The following is a 21,647-nucleotide window of genomic DNA, read 5'->3' as shown; positions in this document are numbered from 1 at the left end:
ATTTAAATAAATATCAAAATTTGTTGTGTTTCAGGGTAATTATTGGCTTCACTTCAGTCAATATTATTCTAGGGTCAAGAAATCCTGATGCTTACTTTAAGAGAAGCCAATATCTACTAAACAGATGTTCTCAATAATTCTTAGCAGATATAGTAAACAAAATATAAAATATATTATCAATAGAACTATCACACTTTTGTAATAAAGACTGTAAATAAGCAGGCAAAGTTTGAAATAAAAATTGCATAAAGGAATTCCCTTCTCTAAACTTCAAGTAATCATATTTCTGTATAATGACAGGTTTCAGAGGAACAGCCGTGTTAGTCTGTATTCGCAAAAAGAAAAGGAGTACTTGTGGCACCTTAGAGACTAACCAATTTATTTGAGCATGAGCTTTCGTGAGCTACATCTGATGAAGTGAGCTGTAGCTCACGAAAGCTCATGCTCAAATAAATTGGTTAGTCTCTAAGGTGCCACAAGTACTCCTTTTCTTTTTGCATATTTCTGTAGTCAAGTTTCTTATTTCTTGTTCCTCATTCAAAAATCTGAACCACTTTACTTACAAAGAGTGACTCAGTGCAGCTACCAGTATTAAACCACTTGTATATGCAAGTGCAATGTAAGATTTTCCATCACTGTCTTCTAAAAACCTTAAATGTTTTAGAAATAAGCCCTCTGTAGTGACAATTTTCATAACTTACAATACATTGTAATAACCTGTAGTAAAACATTGTGCTGGAAACCCATACATAGATGTTTTAAAATGGTTCAAGCAATTTTTTTCTTTCCAATCAGCTTGACAAAATAAAACGCACTTGTGCATATGTCAGATTTTCTGTATTGTTTCTAGCAAGTACAGCTGCATCACTTCAGTAATGAGTGCATCAGAGTTTCCACCATAAACATTTTCCAGGGGTTTATAACTTGCCTGTTAGTGTTCTTCCTAGTTTAAAACCTCATGCTCTGATTCTCACAATAAACTGTGGATTTATGTCTCTCTCTAACTCTAATCAAAATCAATTTGTCAATTTTTGTTGTTAGAATAAAGTGGAAACAAGTGGGATGCTTTAGGAATTTTTTTTTATTCATTAAGGTTTTTTGCTCTGTGATACAAAATAATACTTTTCACTTATATAGTGCATTTCATCGAAGGATCTCAAAACTTTTTAATAAAAATACTTAACTCTTGTACAGCTCTTCAAACGCCTAGTGCACTATATAGCTCACAATACCCTATGAGAATAAAAGCTCCCCATTTAACAGAAGAAGAAATGGAGGCACAGAGAGTTTATACATCTTGTCCAAGGTCACATAACGAGTTAGCGGCCGTCCAACAGGAAAGCAGAATTCTTGACTTCCAATCCCATGCTCTCACTGCTATGTATCGCTTCCGCCTAAATTATGTGCACACCTAGTATTTTCCCATAAAGTGTTCAAGTGAGAATTGTTGACCATTCTTTTTTCACTCTGACTTTTTTGTGTGCGGAACTGAAAAAAAAATAGTTTAATGTAAACAGTTTATTTTGGTATTTAATTTAAGAGGAAAATAGAAGAGAGAATGGGGGTAAAAAAATAAAAAATGAGAAGCACCGGTGGAGGTAGGAATAACTGCCCCTCCTTGGGACCTTGGGGTAACTTCGCAAGCTTTAATTTGTAATTTTTTCAGAATATCCATGTAAAAACTATAAAAGTTTAAGATGCATTATGTTTTTATTTCTTGGTGTATCACTTTGAAAAGTACAGAACACTCCCATTTAGCCAGATGACCTAGGGAACATCAGAACCTTGGAAATAACCAAGCATTCAGATAAAAGGAAGTGCTATTAACTAAAATAGGGCTACACTGTGGAATTGGACAACTAGAATTTTTGGATAACTGGAATTATGCTGTATGTCATTTGAAAACATAACAGTGTTTTACTCAGTTCCTCTTTTCAATAAAATGGCAACAACTAGTATGGTTAAAGTGATAAAACAACTTTTCACTATATATCATCATCCTGGAGTCTGATCCTGCAGTCCTTATTTAAGCAAAACTCCCTTTATAGTCAATGAGAGAAAACTTTGGTTGAACACTGGCTTCAAAAATCAGGTCTTTAGCTGATTCCACACAACAGAATTAAACTCACTAAACATCTATGCTTCAACAGCAAACACATAGAGATGTTCTATGTAAAAAAAAAATAAAATCACTCTCTTACACCAGCAGTGAATTTAGCCCAGTCTGTTAGAAAACATTAGTTTTGCTATTAGCTTTCACTTAAAATTCTTCATTATGGAAAAATAAAATCTAAATAGTTAATTCAGTTTATTGTGTATCACCAAAAGCAGAAATAACTTTTGTATAAGCAGATCCAATACATATTTTAGGGGAATAAAAAAATAATTCAGAAGGCTGATGAAATATTTAGAGATAACTGATGGAAGCTGTGATTTTTGTTAGTGTTTTTAAAAGTTTCTAATAAAAAATACAGTATAAATTTCTGTAAGGTTGAGACACCCTGTACCCCAAGTTCACCACTTTTATATGATTATGATATATTTTGAACAAAGTATGCCTTGTGGGGTATCATCTGAAAACTCAACCTGCTGAATATTATCCTGTTGAAATGTGTGTAACATCACTGCATGTACAATTTTGAGATTTTGCTAAATGATTGTTACTGAAATATGTTATAGTTCTAGGTAATACCCACAAACCAATTTCTCCGAGACAGAGACACTATCATGGCAGCAAGGTGCTAAAGGGCCATTACCAGCTTAATTGGACATCCAGCAGCAGGGGAGAAGCTATAAACAAGACATTTACATTTCATCCCAGAGATGGTTCGAATCTCACATACACAGGGGGGACTGTTTGTCTAAACCCGGGAAGGGAGGTAATCCTCAAAGAAAGGAGGAGGGTATAAAAATAAGAGCCAATGACCTCCACATCACCCCTCTCTTCATTTAGGTATTTGCTTGCAGTTTTATATCTTTTTATTTCTTTTGTAATCAATTCTGACTTTTATGACTTACCACTTGAAATCTCTTAACATGTATCTTTCCCTATTTAATAGACTTGTTTTATTGTTTTATCTAAACAAGCGTGTTTGGATTGAAGTGTTTGGGAATCTCTACTTAGGACAACAAGGCTGGTGCATAATCATTACCCAGTGTTGGAATGACAGATGTACTATGAGTTTACACTGTCCAGGAGAATACTGAGCAGTGTAAGACACACGTTTCTGAGGAACAAGGCTGGGACTGGGGAAATGCAGGTGTCTCCCTGTAAGTAATTTATGAGTGGCTAGCTAATAGCACTCAATACTGTGTAGCTGGGAGCAAGTTACATGCAGGAGGCTGCGTGTGAGCAGAACCTGAGGTGGTTGTTCACCAGCAAAGCAGTGCACGAGGCATCCCGGGCTACAGAGTTACGGGGAAACAGCTGTTTGGAAGTCCAGATTGTACCCTGGGGAATGTCACAAAGATACTCACCGGTAAGACGGTCGCCGTGCTAAGATACCGCGGGTCTTCTGCGAAGAACCTATGCTATCTGATGAATCCTGAGAATCCTCACTCTCTGACAAAGAAGATACCTAAAAAGCATATCCCATGTCACTGTGCTGTACACTACAAAAGTACCCAAGACAGTTCACATTTCTCTACCAAACATCTTTACAACAAGATGAGCAATTCTTAGAGACTGCCACAGTTAAGGAGCACAAACTAGGAAGACATTTAACAGAAGCCAGAATACAATTACTTTAAAAACTAAAGATGGACATGAACCAAACTCCCTGATCTGAACTCCCCCAAACTCTGGGATGTTCAAAATCAACACTGGAAATTTGTGGCTTGGTTCTGTCTCTACTGAAGACTGTGCAAGAGACAGGCAGAAAAAGCAAAATCAAGTAATTCTCTGGAGTCTCCATGATAGCAGGCATTCTTTTATTTATGGAAAAAGTTTTGTGAAGTCTATTGAACAAACAGACATCAGAATAGTCTATGTATAAACTCCTTTGCCATGAATTTTCCTGAGATATAATTTCACTGCTAAAAGAAAAGGAGTACTTGTGGAACCTTAGAGACTAACCAATTTATTTGAGCATGAGCTTTCGTACGATTTATTGGTTAGTCTCTAAGGTGCCACAAGTACTCCTTTTCTTTTTGCGAATACAGACTAACACGGCTGTTACTCTGAAATTTCACTGCTATAAGCCCCAAGAAAGCAACAATAAAATGTCAAATATGCATCTTTATATATTCTCTGTCTCTATCTGTGCACAGAGCAAGTGAGCTGGGTGAACTAGACTATACAACAGCTCAAGGTGACAAGCACATCAGTGCAAGCCTTTTTAATGCTAAGCATCAATCTTCGATACCCGATTGATTGCCTGCTTTATACATAAGTTGCAAAATAGATAAAATATATTTTAAAAAAATTAATGGAGGATAGGTCTATCAATGACTATTAACCAAGATGGTCAGGGATGCAATCCCATGGTAGGGTCGACCGTAACCCTTTGACTGCCAGAAGACAGGGATGGATCACTGCAAAACTGCCCTATTCTGTACACTCTTCCTAAAGCTCTAATACTGGCTGCTGTCAGAGACAGGATACTGGGCTAGATGAACCACTGGCCTGATCCATATGGCTACCCTTCTGTTCTTATGTAATCCTTACTCCAGCATGAGAAAGCAAATGTTAACTCACTACTGCAAACCAGTTTATAGTCATCCACACAAGGATGCACCTTTATTAGTTCCTTACATCAATATATCCCAGGAAAAGGTTTATAACATTAATATCTGAAAACTTTCAATTACTTCACGCAAACTGTTCTATGCTGTAGAACCAATCAACCCAGGAAGCTACTAACAGCACTGTCAACCATGTAAAAATGCTTAAGGCTTTCATAAAAATACTATAATGTTAGGTCTGACTCCTGGAACTCAAGTTCAGAAGCAACATGAAGAGTGTCATATCTCCCCCTTAATCATTTCTTTTCCAAGCTGAAAAATCCCAGTCTTATTAACTTCTCCTCACATGGAAGCCGTTCCATACCCCTTATCATTTTTGTTGCCCTTTTCTGAATCTTTTCCAATTTCAATATTTCTGTTTTGAGATGGGGCGACCACATCTGCACGCAGCATTCAAGATGTGGGCATACCATGGATTTATACAGAGGCAATATGATATTTTCTGTCCTATTATCTATCCCTTTCTTAATGATTCTCAACATTCTATTCGCTTTTTTGACTGCCTCTGCACATTGAGTGGATGTTTTCGGAGAACTATCCATGACGACTCCAATATCTCTTTCTTGAGTAGTAGTAACAGCTAATTTAGGGGATTATGGGATTATGGGATTGTGTTTTCCAATGTGCATTACTTTGCATTTATCAACATTGAATTTCATCTGCCATTTTGTTGCCCAGTCACCCGGTTTTGTGAGATTCCTTTGTAGCTCTTTGCAGTCTGCTTGGGACTTAACTATCTTGAGTAGTTTTTTATCATCTGCAAATTTTACCACCTCACTGTTTACCCCTTTTTCCAGATCATTTATGAAAATGTTGAATAGTCCCAGTACAGACCCCTGGGAGACACCACTATTTACCTCTCTTCATTTTCAAAACTGACCATTTATTCCTACCCTTTGTTTCCTATCTTTTAACCAGTTACCGATCCATGAGAGGACCTTCCCTCTTATCCCATGACGGCTAACTTTGCTTAAGAGCCTTTGGTGAGGGACCTTGTCAAAGGCTTTCTGAAAATCTAAGTACACTACATCTACTGGATCCCCCTATACCACATGCTTGTTGACCCCCTCAAATAATTCTAGGAGATTGGTGAGGCATGATTTCCCTTTACAAAAACCATGTTGATTCTTCCCCAACAAATTATGTTCATCTATATGTCTCATAATTTTGTTCTTTACTTTAGTTTCAACCAATTTACCTGGTACTGAAGTTAGGCTTACTGGCCTGTAATTGCCAGGATTGCTTCTGGAATCTTTTTTAAAAATGGCATTATATTAGATATCCTCCAGACAACTGGTACAGACAATGATTTAAGCATTAGGTTACGTCCCACAGTTAGTAGTTCTGCAATTTCATATTTGAGTTCCTTCAGAACCCTTCTGTGAATACTATCTGGTCCTGGTGATTTATTACTGTTTAGTTTTGTCAATTTGTTCCAAAACCTCCTCTAATGGCACCTCAATCTGGGACAGTTCCTCAGATTTGTCACCTAAAAAGAATGGCTGAAGTCTGGGAAATCTCCCTCACATCCTCAGCTTTGAAGACCGAAGCAAAGAATTCATTTAGTTTTTCCACAATGGCCTTAATGTCCTTGAGTACTCCTTAAGCATCTTGATCGTCCAGTGGCCCCACTGGTTGTTTAGCAGGCTTCCTGCTTCTGATACCCTTAAAAAAAATGTTTTGCTATTACTTTTAGTCTTTGGCTAGCCGTTCTTAAAAAATTTTTTGGCCTTCCCAATTATATTTTTACACTTCATTTCCCAGAGTTTATGCTCCTTTCTATTTTGCTCACTGGGATTTAATTTCCACTTTTTAAAGGTTGCCATTTTGCCTCTCACTGCTTCTTTTACTTTGTTGTTTAGCCATAGTAGCACTTTTTTGGTTCTCTAAGCTTATTTAAGTTGAGCCTCTATTACGGTGTCTTTAAAAAGTTTCCAAGCAGCTTGCAGGGATTTCACTTTTGGCACTGTACCTCTTAATTTCTGTTTAACTAATTTCCTCATTTTTGTGTAGTCCCCCTTTCTGAAATTAAATGCTACCTTGTTGGGCTGCTGTGGTGTTTTCCCTGCCACAGGGATGTTAAATTTAATTATATTATGGTCACTACTACCAAGCAATCCAGCTACATTCACCTCTTGGACCAGATGCCGTGCTCCACTTAGGACTAAATCAAGAATTGCCTCTCCTCTTGTGGGTTCCAGAACTAGCTACTCCAAGAAGCAGGCATTTAAGGTGTCAAGAAACTTTGGGTATGGCTACACTTGCATGTGTAGAGCGCTTTGACTTAAACCAGGCTTCGTAGAGCGCAGTAGGAAAAGCGCTGCAATCTATCCACACTGACAGCTACAAGCGCACTGGCGTGGCCACATTAGCAGCTCTTGCAACGGCCACAGAGAGCAGTGCATTGTGGTAGCAATCCCAGCATGCAAGTGGCTGCAATGTGCTTTTCAAATGGGGGGGGGGGTGGAGTGTGACAGGGAGTGTGTTGTTTGTATGTAGGGGGAATGAGAGTGGGTTTTGGGGGGGGGGGGGCTGAAAGCATGTCAGCATGCTGTCTTGTAAGTTCAGACAGCAGCAGACCTCCGCTCCTCCCTGCCTCTCTCTCACACACACGGCAATCCACAGTAATGGTTGCTTTGTCTCAGAGCAGATAAGCAAGCCAGCTGTCAGAAATGGAGCTTTCAAAGGGCATATCCGCATTCCTACAGCGGAGTTCAAAACATAAGAAGAGTGGCCACTTGATTTAAGGGAATTATGGGATGTTTCTGGAGGCTCTTAAAAAGTGTTAATTTTCTCGCCGAGGTGGAGTACCAGGAGCACTCTAGCCGTGGAGTCAGAGTGCTCTACGTGCCTTGCCAGTGTGGACGGGTAGCAAGCTAGGGCGCCCGGGGCTGCTTTAATGCGCTCTAACTCACAAGTGTAGCTAAGCCCTTTATCTCTGCATCCCGTCCTGAGATGACATGTACCCAATCAATACAGGGATAGTTGAAATCCCCCATTATTATTGAGTTTTTAATTTGCATAGCCTCTCTAATCTCCCTCAGTCACTATCACCATCCTGGTCAGGTGGTCGGTAATATATCCCTACTGCTATATTATTATTGGAGCATGGAATTACTATCCATAGAGATTCTATGCTACAATTAAGTTCACTGAAGATTTTTACTTCATTTGATCCTATGCTTTCTTTCACACATAGCAGTGTTGGAGGAAGCTTATACATTATTGCTAAGGCTGTCAGTCTGTCACGGAGGTCATGGATTCCGTGACTTTCTATGACCTCCGTGACTTCTGCAGTGGTTGGTGCTGGCTCAGGGGCTGCCCGAGCTGGGCAGCCCCTGGCCAGCAGCAGCAGTTTGGGTGTGTGGGAGGGGGCTCATAGCTAGGGGCAGAAGGTGCCAGGGGGGGAATGCTTACCTCAGGGTGGGGGGATCCCCGGCTCCCACTGGCATGGCCCTGCAACTTCTAGGCAGCAGAGGGGGCAGGGGGCTCTGCGCCTGCAGGCCCCACCCCCACAGCTCCCATTGGCTGCGGTTCCCATCCAATGGGAGCTGCACAGCTGGTGCTAGTGCCTAGGAGCTGAAGGAACGTGGAGCCAGTTAGGAAGCTCCTGCCAGCCCTGCCAACCCTCCCCCAAAGCACCAGCGGTGGTCCCAGGCCGCGGGCCCAGGCCCCCCGCCGGTGGGGGTCCCAGGCCACACACTGCGGCCCAGCCACCTCCCCCAGCACCTGCAGTGCCGCCAGGATGGCTCCTTCAGGGCACCTGGGTATTTTTAATAAAAAACATGGGTATTTTTAATAAAAGTCATAGACAGGTCACAGGCTGTGACTAAAACGTAGCCTTAGTTATCGCTACCAACCAGAGCACGAATATTACAATGCTGGCACAAGCTAGTGAGTTTTAGGAATAGGACACCAGAGGACAAGGATGACCAACCCTCACTTAAAGAAACATGGTTACGGTGAGAATGGGAGAAGGAGCCCCACTTAAGAAAAAGAAGGGAGGAGGGTTTTAAAAGAAATTTCAAATAATAAAAATTGACTGTGTGGAGTTTTGTATTTTGGTTGCTCAGAGTACTGTATTTATAATTAGAGTCAACTGAAGACAATGAACACATTTAAAGAAGCAGTAGCATATCATGGAAGAAATAGGCAAGAATATTTGTACAGACTACTCAAATGGACTTAACAGTATTTATTTTATATGAGGTTATCATCTGTAATTTCCTTTTTATTCCATTTGTAGCCTTTTCCAGTTGCCAAGTGTCAATTTTTAATCTGATGATCCCAATTAAACACAAGCAAACAAAGCTCCTTTATTTGTACTTATCTCTGTACCAGCAACATAAGGTCAGCAGGAACGTGTGTAACTCTGAGGAAAGTACTTTTTAGTTAGCTGTCGCAGCAAAGAGGGGTTTGCTATCAACATTTAGAGAAAGTTGCTCATGTTTCTTTTGTCTCTAGAAGGCCATGAAGTTCACCAAAATGCTTTGTGAAGATAGCTAAATTCTCCATTACGCAAACCTACTGTGTTTGTTAAAAGCAGATGGGGAAATTGAGGCACAAACCAATTAAATGACTTGTTCAAAATCAGTGAGTGAGCAAGCAGATCCGGGTCCCTTAGGGCAGAACTAGGTCTTATGTTATATTCTGTGCAGCATAAATATACTGTTGGCACTCAACAAAGAAGAACCACCACTCATGTCTGCTGACTTGACCCACATCTTAACCCCTGGATTGTTTTGGTTCATTTCTAATTTGGATATTAAAGTACATGGGATGATGAACTGTAAGCAGTGCTTTTCTTCAAAAAAGACAATAACCAGAGGTTCTTTCTGTCCATCTGTAGTGCAATTTAAAGATCTCACTGCAATCTGTGAAGATTCGGAAATAAACTTGGTAATCTGGCCAGTATTCCCCCAAATCTAGTCTCTGTCATACCTATCTATTGCCACTGCACTATTTTTATTATTAATTAAAAAACTTCAGGACACCTCAGATATGGGGCTCCTATATCTATCTATCTATATTATATAATTATAAAACACAGCCACATGTCAGGATATATATTTTGCTAACTAGGAATATAACTATGAAACAAATAATTACATATACACTAATTGTCAAAACATCAAAAGCAACTAGTTCACACATTATTTTCGTTAATCAATTTGAAGCTTTATAAATTATAAGGAGCACACAAAAGTATCTGAGAAGTCCAACATTTTTATAAAAATAAATAAATAAATAAATAGTAGCCTGTGGACAGAGATCTTATATACATAAAGTTTCAGCTCCAATCAAATCTTTATATATAAATTATAACACCCTAAGATAGGGTTTTAAAATGCAATCTTAACTCTAAGGGCACCTCTGAGCAATATAAAACATGAAATATCTAAACAGTGATTAAATAAAAATGATGTACCTAAAAATAAAAATTTTTCGGGCTTGGATTTACAAATTGGCTTCCTAGATGTCATCCCTACATTAGAAAAATTCACAGACACTTTACTAATGGTGCCAGCGAGGCTGTACTGTGGTAGGTTCAGATCAATCAGATAAGACTTTACAAGTCTTTTCATGTATGTTAAAAAAAAAAAACCTACTGTTTTTTTTTACCTGCACTGTTTGCACCTGGGGTGAGTGGATTACAGAGGACTGAGCTGTCTGAATGACTCCCTGGACCTGTACTTGCTCTCCAGGAAGCTGTACAACTGGCAACGGAGTAGGACCTCTTAGAGACATCTAAAACAAATATAAAGTTTATTAACAAAATTAGATGTATGCTTTGTACCATGTAGTTAGAAAATGCAGATAAGCCTATGACAATTAGTGGGGAATGGGCATTAACAGAGGCTTGTTTTAAGTTGAGACATAAAATAAGTCTTTAAAAATTAAATCTGTTTTTCTGATACACTGCTGCATATGAAAAAGTCTAAACCAGTCACTGACTTGACTTCGGTTAGAGAGAAAGCCAAATGCTTTAGCAATATGTGTAACAAAATGTTATGCCTCACGTAGTAAAGCAGACTTTTCCAAATTAACACTGAGCCCTCCACTGAGAATGATTTTCTTATATATGTATAGCTCCATAATATGTGCATGGCACTTTACAGATAACGACAAAGCCCTATTATTTAAGCTTTAATTCCATCGTAATGGGTGTATTAAATTAGACCAATAGAAGACAGATTGTATAAAATGCTGGGCACCCTCAATTCCTACTTAAATCCACGGATGTTCAGAAAAATCAGCACTTCACAAGAACAGACCTTAAATTAGATTAAATTAACAAGAGGGGTGAGATAAAAGTTGAGCAGAGGGTCAGAATGGACCAGAACAACAACAATAAGATAATGCAATAGCATGGGTGAATTAATGTGTGCATTTCGAGGGTTTTTTTCTTTTAAACAGGGGAGGACTATGGCTCAGTGGCCTTCTACTAGAAGTGTATTTTGAAGGAGGTAAATATGGAGGCGTGCTGGACCAATTCAGGGAGGGATTCAACACATAGTGGGACAGTTAGACAGGCACCTCAGGGTGAGCAAAAAGAAACAACAGCAGAGGAGCCAAATTTTACAGGGCCTGGAAAGCAAGGAGGAGATAGAATTCAATGCAGAAGGCAAAAGAAAGGAGGATCTGAGCATGGTCAGGCAAAGTAGATTATTTTTGCAGCTGAATTATGGTCTGGAGACAAGTGAGAAGTCAGAGAAAGGAGTGTTGTTGTATCAAGATGCGAGACTAACAAGGCATGGCTAGGATTTTACTGATGAGCATGAAGAAGTGATGGATTCTGGAGAGAGTGTACTGGAAAATCTGGCAGGATTAAGTAACATCAGTAACATGGAGGGGAGAGAGAGAGGACTTGAAAATTACACCAACAATATATACATGTGGGACAGGGAGGGTGTCAGAGAAGTTGTTGAAACTGGCTTCCACTAACAATCGCTGTCACTCTGATAAATTCCAGGAAAACAACACAGTGCTGCTCAGTTTGCGGTCTGGTGAACTATACAGAACTCTGTAGCTAGAATTTAAAGATACCATGGAGGAGACAAACAAGCACTCATTCTTTATGGCAATTTGATTGCATTATTCAGCATATATTTTAGAGTTTTATAGAATAAGGTTTCTGACCTTTGTCAATATAAGACTTAAGACATCTGGTCTTCAATATTTATTATTAAAATCTCAGTTATTGCTTTATCTTAAATCTAAGATGAATAAGCAGAACCTAATTTCTATTAATGTGATCTCCGTATACAACAATTTTAACATTCTGATAAGTTTATACTCATGACTTTGAACTCAAATGAGCCTTTGCACTTTTAAATTTACTAAAGCTGTACAAATAAGTGCAAAGTTAAATCACCAGTTTCCTCCCCTAAATTCTGCACTACTTCTCTTAATCTGGAATAGAAGATATTTATTTTAGAAAAGATTAATTATTAAAACCTATATATACACAAAAATATTAATAAAAGTCGAATAGCTAAGTTCTTACATAATCAAAACTTACTTTGGTGTCACAAAACAAACTAACTTTTTTGGCAACCCCATGCCAAATGAAAACAAATATTTTGTAGAATTAGACTGTTATCAAACAACAGGATGTTTGTTCACCTTCACTATCCAGTTATTGCTTCAAGCAATTATAACTAAACTGTAGCTAAATTTTACATTAAAAACTGAACTCCCTACATGGGGCAAACTCTGGATCATCTACCAAAGTATTATTTTGCACAGCTCAGAAAAGGGACAGAAGGACAGTCAGAGCAGACATTCTCTAGGAAAACTCATTTTGCAGATTCAACAATCTTAAAGTGGCTGCATCCTGAACGATTCACTTTTGAACTTGAAAAATGCGGTTCCCTCATTAAATGTTTTTCATCAAAAACAAAGATAACAAACATTTCCAAAGCATCAGTATGGTTTTTTTCCCCAAATTAAGTGTTCTTTAGCAGAGTTCACTGGAGCTTGGTCACAGAAAAATCTCCAACGTACGTTTTATTTTGTAAAATTAACTCATTTACTCAATTCCAAATGGCTTAAAAGAAAGTGTTTCAGAGATGCTGAGCGTCAACGACTGCTGTCAAAGAGAGCTGCAAGTGCTCAGCTACTCCCATTTGTCAGGCTGAGTGAATATTGCAAAGGATCTAAAATTTAACAAGAATGAGAGCCAAATGTGCTGCACTGTACTAATATCAGATACATTTAGATATTTTGAATCCAAGCCAAGAAATTAATTTTGTGGGGTCAATTAAAAAACAAACTGTACACCTCTGCCACCCTATTTCCTGGTTCTTATTCTCCCTGAATGTTTGATAAAACTGTAGAATAGAGTTTGAACACAAAAAAATTCTCTTAACTAGTTCAAAAAGTTTACCTGTTGAGCAATGTGAGAGAGATGAGCTGCCTGTAGTGGTGTACCTTGTATGGACGCTGTTTGTGGCGGTGTGGCTGCACTGTTACCGGTATTCTTGTGCACCTCTTCCATAATCAACTACAAGAAAAATAGGGGGTTAATTCAATTAACAATGCTTTTCAAAATCGTAGGATGGGGTTTTCAAAGGACGTTAGATGCCCAACTTCCATCAACTTTCAACGGGCTTTGGGTGCCTAACTTCTTTATGCCTATATGAAAATCCCAGACATAATTAACATTAGTACTGTGCACTTCGACACCACTTTTCATCAGAAGATAGCAAAGCACTCAAACATTCTTTAATCAGATTCACGATCTGCCTTTGACATAGTTAAGTGTTACTATCCCCTTTTTAGAAATGGGGCACTGAAGCACAAACACATTAGCAACTTGCCCAAACCCACAGAGCAAATCAGTGTGAAAGCCAAGAAGACCACTCCAAAGTCCTGTCCCTGAGTGCTGTCCAAGAGCCCACTAAATCGTCAATCACACACTCTGAAATGGGTTCACTCTGTCAACTTTAGGAGTTCAACTATTTTCAGCACTGGTTCAGATGCACCCGTTGTCGGTAAGGGTTAAATTTGCCTATAAAATTTCTACACTAAAGTTATCACCCCTACGCATGTGTATTAGTGTACTAAAAGAACAGGGTGCTCTAAATAGTTATCTTGTTTGCATCTCTAGATTAGTAATTAACAGATATCAGATTCTAAAAATCTGTTTATCCAAGACACCAGCCATAATTACCATAAAACAGTTAAAATTAAATAATTTGAATTTAAAATCCAGCTGTTCCCTAAGTGTAAACAGCATAGCTAGTATTTAGACATTAAACATAAGCAGATCCAAGATGTCATTATTTTAAGACCCTATAAAATTAACCAGACCCTTTCATTATAAAGTCAAGGTAACTTTTCTCAGATTTTCACTTTTTACATTTAATTATCTGACATCATTTTAAGGTTAAAACCATAAATCAGGAGATTTAGTGTAATGTAAAATGTAGACACATTTAGGGTGAGGGGGTGGACTGGAAGGAGACATTAAAAGATCTGTAAGTGCTAAATATTTTGTCACACAAGGGTTGAAACAGTTGCAAGGACAGTTGCTATGAGACTGGAAACTACATTTCTCTCTGTGGAAATGTGAGTCATTGATTTTTCCCTACTGCGATCAACCACAGCTCTTGCAGCTTGACATATACTCATAGGGCAAGAAGTCAATTTACATGAAGACTCAGGGCCTGATCTTGCCATCCTTACTTATGTGAGGAGTCACTCTGAAGTCAAGAAGACTCCTCCTCAAGGAGGTTGCAAAATATGGTCTTGTAGTGAGAAAACTGGGAAGATTAATGATATAGTGAGATTGGAAGCTGTACCCCTCAAAATAAGGTATTAGGATTCTTTAAAATTTGTTATACTATACAAGCAAAATAGAGGTTTCACTTTAGAATAATGGGACTGTGAGAGCTGTACATTGCTTCCGATACATCCACTTTTTTTTAAACCCCCACCTAAACCCCCTATAGCATTGGCTAAGATCACCATGGTGCTGATGCTCCTACACAGTAGTTTTCCCCATAGCACCAGCAGCAGTGAGAGTCAGATGAGGAGCCAGATTGACATGCTACTCGATTTCACACTACCCTGCTTGCAAAAAACAAACAAAAACAAAAACAGCTACTGTGCAGGAGGAAAGGCAGGGTTTTAATCCCAGTGATTTTTCTTTCCTCGGCAGCTGTTGCTTTGCAGTACATGAAAATTTAAAAGAAAGATTTTTAAAACGAGACAAAATTGGTAACGGAAGTAATTTAAATAACATTTACTTACAACGGTAAAGAACAGCATTACTGAAAAACGCAGTATGCAAGTTTGTTTATTAGAGTCACACAATGCACACAAAAGAAAGCAAGGTACAGCTGGTGAAAATCAACTACATTCTTACAAAGGAAAAATGTATATTATGTATTTTTGCCAACTCAGATATGACAAATATCACTGGTGAACAGGACACTGTCTAATTTACTCAACTGCAAAAAATAAAATAAGGAGTTTCTGATAGGACACCAGTCTCCAAGTACTCAGCAGTTCCTGTAGTTTTCAACCACATTTTTTTATTTTTAAAAATGTTTCTCTCTCCTGTTGCTGCATGAGAGTCACAATAAGAACAGGAGAAACTGACTGTAATTAAAAAATGAAACGGATTAAACAGAAAATCACTCTCGAATGCACAAAGTAAATAAAGAGATGTGAAGCACTTATGTCATCCAATGAATCAGTAAGGAAGTACATGCTATCCAGCATGGCACAATTAAGTGTGCAAAAATTTTACAAGCGTCTATTTTTCAAAAGTAACATACTCGGCTGAAAAAGTATGTATTGTCTATGGGAGGCATGCTAACGTTTTACACAGAGTGATTTCTATCTATTCAGCTTTCAGGAAGACGCTATCAGAGGTGAGAAAGTTCAAGTTAATCTTGGATGACACAACTTCTCAGCCAAAGAGAGATCAAAAAGAAAAGGAGTACTTGCGGCACCTTAGAGACTAACCAATTTATTTGAGCATAAGCTTTCGTGAGCTACAGCTCACTTACTAACACGGCTGCTACTCTGAAAAGAGAGATCAGTGTACCGAAACGGAAAATTTGTAAGTACTTCAGTTTTTAACAGCACTGCGCTGACCACTTGCAACAACAACAAAACATACGTTTAGCAGAAGCCAAAGTACATACTTTTGGGATGAAGAAAAATTTTATATGGCACAGGGAGAGCTGAAAATAGGCAGTTCAGAGTCATTACAGAGTTCCCATTAGCCAGAGGATGTGGGTCTCCTAATACTCCAAATTATTTATTATTTCTATAGCACTGTAGGCGGGAATGGTGTTTTACAGAAAAATTAAAAACCACACATACCAGCCTGAAGGACCTTTACAGTCTAAATGTAAGGACTCAGTATTCTAAGCACTGTGCTGAATAGATTTGCTTTGAAAGGCCAGTCTTTGCCAAACTGTTAGAAATCAGTTTAAATCTTCACATAGGCCAGTCATATTACTTAAAAAAAAACTATTCTGCTCTCAAACAGTGTTTCATTTTCAGCATAGATGATGCTTTACAGCTGACTATAGGCAGGTTCAATTTATTATCCTGAGCCTGAGGATCACTAAAAATCATTCCATTCAACTAACCAGATTCCTCAGTTGGAATTACCATACAGCAAAATCTGAAATTGCCTTCAAATTTTGAGTTGTACTAAGGAGACTAACACATGAGTTAAAAAATAAACTAGAATATGGACCTTACAGAAAAATGATCTCTAGTCTCAAATTTAAAAAGCTATCCTATTTATTGAATGTTAAAATACTAAGTTGTTGCACAAGTACAGTTAAGATACTATGCACATACAGTAGCTATTTTCCTAGTATGTTTATTTTGCTATTAATTGACAGATAACATATAATTTCTGACAGAAAAGTAGAAAAGATACCTCTGTGAAAAGATGTTTTGTATATTAATTAGCTGTAATTAATCAGATGGATTCTACTGATTGCCTTCCACTTAATTGCCTTCTGTGACGAGATAACTGGTTCTGTGGATGAAAGGAAAGCAGTGGACGTGTTGTTCCTTGACTTTAGCAAAGCTTTTGACACGGTCTCCCACAGTATTCTTGCCAGCAAGTTAAAGAAGTATGGGCTGGATGAATGGACTATAAGGTGGATAGGAAGCTGGCTAGATTGTCGGGCTCAACGGGTAGTGATCAATGGCTCCATATCTAGTTAGCAGCCCGTATCAAGCGGAGTGCTCCAAGGCTGGTCCTGGGACCAGTTTTGTTCAATATCTTCATTAACGGTCTGAAGGATGGCCTGGACTGCACCCTCAGCAAGTTTGCAGATGACACTAAACTGGGACGAGAGGTAGATACGCTGGAGTGTAGGGATAGGATACAGAGGGATCTAGACAAATTAGAGGACTGGGCCAAAAGAAATCTGATGAGGTTCAACAAGGACAAGTGCAGAGTCCTGCACTTAGGATGGAAGAATCCCATGCACTGCTACAGACTAGGGACCGAGTGGCTCGGCAGCAGTTCTGCAGAAAAGGATCTAGGGGTTACAGTGGACGAGAAGCTGGATATGAGTCAACAGTGTGCCCTTGTTGCCAAGAAGGCCAATGGCATTTTGGGATGTATAAGTAGGGGCACTGCCAGCAGATTGAGGGACGTGATCGTTCCCCTCTATTCGACACTGGTGAGGCCTCATCTGGAGTACTGTGTCCAGTTTTGGGCCCCATACTACAAGAAGGATGTGGAAAAATTGGAAAGAGTCCAGCAGAGGGCAACAAAAATGATTAGGGGACTGGAACACATGACTTATGAGGAGAGGCTGAGGGAACTGGGGATGTTTAGTCTACGGAAGAGAAGAATGAGGGGGGATTTGATAGCTGCTTTCAACTACCTGAAAGGGGGTTCCAAAGAGGATGGCTCTAGACTGTTCTCAGTGGTAGCAGATGACAGAACAAGTAGTAACGGTCTCAAGTTGCAGTGGGGGAGATTTAGGTTGCATATTAGGAAAAACTTTTTCACTAGGAGGGTGGTGAAGCACTGGAATGCGTTACCTAGGGAGGTGGTGGAATCTCCTTCCTTAGATATTTTTAAGGTCAGGCTTGACAAAGCCCTGGCTGGGATGCTTTAATTGGGGATCGGTCCTGCTTTGAGCAGGGGGTTGGACTAGATGACCTCCTGGGGTCCCTTCCAACCCTGATATTCTGTGATTCTATGATACTGACATCAAATCACAAGTCACAGGGACAGCAACTTAGCATGACATCAATTCAAATTTTTGTTCTGTTTTGAGTGCATCTCCAACACAAGAACCAACCTTTCTGCAGTGAGAAAAACTCTCAGAGCTCAATCCTGAAAGAAGAAAGTTAAGGTTGCTCAGCAGCTCTCTAGTGCTCAACACTTTGAATAATTGGGTCCTTAGCAGGCATAGTCAAAAATCAGCCAAGAAATTAAACGCTCAAAAAAACCTCCCCCAAAGCTTGACAACTCCAGTAAACTATGCTATTACTCTGAAAACATTTTATTCTATCTGAAAACAAAGTCCACAGAACCACTAGAGAAAATTAAAGCCTTTTTAAAATAAATCTCATTATGCTAATGTACTAATAGCAGACACCAAACTTTTCTTTAGAGACCTACTTGTTATTAATTCAGAGAAATCTATAATATGAAGTATGCTATTTACTGTTGCTAAGAAAGAGTTTAGCAATCCATCAACTAGTCAGAATAATGTGTCTAAGGCAGAGAAACTGCTTTCCTAGTTATAGTCTTTTTAAACGATCAATTACACAAAAGACATTGACCAGGAAAACAGATTAGTAGATTGTACTGCAAGAAGAGACCTTTATGATCCTCATCTGACATCCTGTATAACATGGGCCACATAGTTTCACTGAGTGATTCTGGATCATAACTTCTACGACCTCATAGTTCATGGGTAAGTGGCAACAAATCTGCCAAACCAAGAGCAGCATCATCAGGGTCAATGTATCCAAAAAGTTTAATCTTTTTGGTAAGGTGATTGGGGAGTCTAGTTAGAAACATGACATGAGAATGTTAATATATCTTTCAGCAACACCGAAAAGGCCTTTGCACTGCAGCTAGATGACAACTGGGGCAGATGAATAGATAGATTTCCAAATATTTGCTTACACTCTTAACCCCACAAATCAAAAGATAAAGCATGCCCATTAAAGTGTACATTCTATGTATATTCTAAAGTTAATGTATACATTTTGATATATGCATTTATATATTGAAATTTATTTTACATGATGTGTGTGTGTGTGGCGGGGGTTAAAACAAAAGTAAGGTTGGTCTTGTGATTAAGGCAATGGACTGGAACTCAGGAGACCCGAGTTCAATTTCCACTATGTCACAGACTTTTTGTGTGCCTTGGGCAAGTTACTTCGCCTGTCGCAACTCCCCATCTGTAGAACGGGGATAAATACTACTTCCTTTCTTCTACCTTTTATCTGTCCCATCTGTTTATACTGTAACTTCTTTGGGGAAGGGACTCTCCCCTAACACACGTTTGTAAAGTGCCTGTAACAAGTGTCAAACAAGGCATAAAGCATTACTTTTATAGGTGGTAAAGAACCAGAAAAAAAGCTTTGTTTTGCTTTTCTGCTCTTTTAAAATGTAAGGCGCATGCAAAGTCACTCTACATAAGCGATTCAAGTAAATTGCAGTATATGAACTACAAATAAATAAGGTACTTTATGCAGCTTTAACTTTTACAAAATTAAATTGAAGATATGTAAAGAAAGTTTTAGGGAAACAGATTCCTGAATTCCCAGCTGTAAGCTTGACAGACAACTTTTTCATAAGCAAGGGCAGTTAATCAAAGTCTTATCTTTTTTTGAATATTAGGTGCTTCTAGAAAGCAGGCATCCAACAGACAGTGACAGGTACTTGAACCCAAAAGAAGGCTGATCTACAGTTTCCTTGAAATCAGTAAAAGATAGATGGGCTATGACAGGATATCCTTGCAAATGCAAGCCAGGAAGTAGGAGAGGAGTGTTCAATTAATTATTATTTATTTGTATTACAGTAGTGCCTAGGGGTATCAGGTATGGTTCACGGATATATTGTGCTAGGTGCTGTATAAACACACAGCAGAGACAGTCTCTGCCCTAAGGAGCTTACAGATCTAAGCAGAAGATGAGAGAGAACAGATGGATGAAACAGACAGGTGGAACACAAGAAAACAACGAGGCAACCAAAACCTCTGGGGACCACCCACTGAGAACAGCATCTTCAAGGGAACAATAAAAGAACAAAGGCCATAATCAAGATATTGTCAAGTTTGGGGCAAGAAGTAAATTGCACAAACCACAAAGGGGTAATTTTCCTTATCTCTGAATAATAGTCGACCACATGTGTCTGAAAGCAACAGGAATTCTGGTTTAGAGAAACAGGAAATATAGCTCTAGACACAGACCAATTATTCTAGAGATGTTTAGGTGGGCCCAGAAAGAACTACATTAGGATTTTAAGCTTCCTTGATACTTCATTTCCCTTATTAGTCATCTATAGACCTATATTTGTTAAGGCTGATCCACAAAAAAAGGTTATGTTACATTGAGCATAAAGGACTCACATATAAAAGAACAGAGTATTAACAAGCCCCCCCCCGCCCCCCAACATGGTGTTAACAACATACAGAGAAAGCATACTGAAAACTAAATAGTGAATAACTGAACATTTAATTACCATTGAATTAATTGTTAGACAACAAAAATTACTTTATCAAATAATTAATATAAATCAGTAAATAATATGGGGAGGAACTGGCCCCGCAAAATTAATGTAGACACTGATTGATTGGTTCTTCTTGGTAATGCTCTTAATGTAACTGATCTCCAAAGTGTGAGTCTCCAATTCTCCCTGTTATAATCTTCCAAGTAAATAATGTATATTTAATACTTTCAGATGAGGACATTGAGGTTTCAGAAAGTTTATTCTCCCTAAAAGGCCCAGTGTGGGCCTGCATTGTATGTTAAAGCGGGGTTAACATGGTGAGGATACTGGGAATGTGTCAGAAATGCTGGCCTCTGGCCTGCATCCTGAAGTAACAAGTAGTAAGAGCATCAATGAAATTAAGGTGTGTACATCAGATGTGTCTGATGACTGAAGACACTGTGGGGAGATATGGGTCCTGTGTGTGATGGGCCCAGAATAGGCCTGTGCTGAGGAGTAATATGGAGTCACTCCTGGCTAGTGCAAGGGAGGAATATGGACACGTGTTGAGCCTAGTGAGAGTCTGCACTGGGACAACATGAGGCCCCCACAAGGTGGCTGCGAGGAGTATTCTGGACAAATGGGCTGCGTAACCTTGCGTTGCAGATGATGTGGGGCCCTGTGAGGCAGGGAAAGGGATACAGGGAACTTGTGAGATATGGTTGGTGTGGGTATATGCTGGGTGTGACATAGGGCCCCAAAAGGCTGGTATGAGATGATGTTGGGCATGGGTGAGATGTGGGCATCACATGTGTACATTATGGGTAATGCAGAATGCCGGGATGGGATACAGGGTGTGAGAGAGATGTGGGCAGCGCATATGTAAAAGAATAAATGGACACAAATCAGACATCAAGAATTATAACATTCAAAAACCAGTTGGAGAACACTTCAATCTCTTTGGTCACTCGATTACAGACCTAAAAGTTGCAATTCTTCAACAAAAAAACTTCAAAAACAGACTCCAACGAGAGACTGCTGAATTGGAATTAATTTGCAAACTGGATACAATTAACTTAGGCTTGAACAGAGACTGGGAATGGATGGGTCATTACACAAAGTAAAACTATTTCCCCATGTTTATTCCCCCCCTCCGCCCCCCACTGTTCCTCAGATGTTCTTGTCAACTACTGGAAATGGCCCACCTTGATTATCACTACAAAAGGTTCCCCCCCTGCTC

The 21,647-nt window shown here is 39.0% G+C and overlaps 1 protein-coding gene across 1 annotated transcript in view; it reads right to left on the bottom strand.

The window, feature by feature from the left end:
- The window catches only part of ATF1 (activating transcription factor 1), a 32,926-nt gene that overhangs the window by 7,227 nt on the left and 4,052 nt on the right, over positions 1-21,647 (bottom strand). Inside the window, exons 2-4 of the mRNA XM_073319105.1 lie at positions 13,133-13,249; positions 10,366-10,491; positions 3,478-3,578 (exon numbers count right to left, since the gene is read on the bottom strand). Of these exons, the coding sequence (XP_073175206.1) occupies positions 3,478-3,578; positions 10,366-10,491; positions 13,133-13,243 (338 nt within the window). The 5' untranslated portion in view covers positions 13,244-13,249. The remainder of the gene's footprint in view (positions 1-3,477; positions 3,579-10,365; positions 10,492-13,132; positions 13,250-21,647) is intronic.

This window comes from Lepidochelys kempii, chromosome 20, assembly GCF_965140265.1.
Source record: "Lepidochelys kempii isolate rLepKem1 chromosome 20, rLepKem1.hap2, whole genome shotgun sequence".
Classification (NCBI taxonomy): Eukaryota; Metazoa; Chordata; order Testudines; family Cheloniidae; genus Lepidochelys; species Lepidochelys kempii.
Note: the sequence above shows the minus strand (reverse complement) of the source record. Positions and strands in the feature narration are given on the sequence as shown.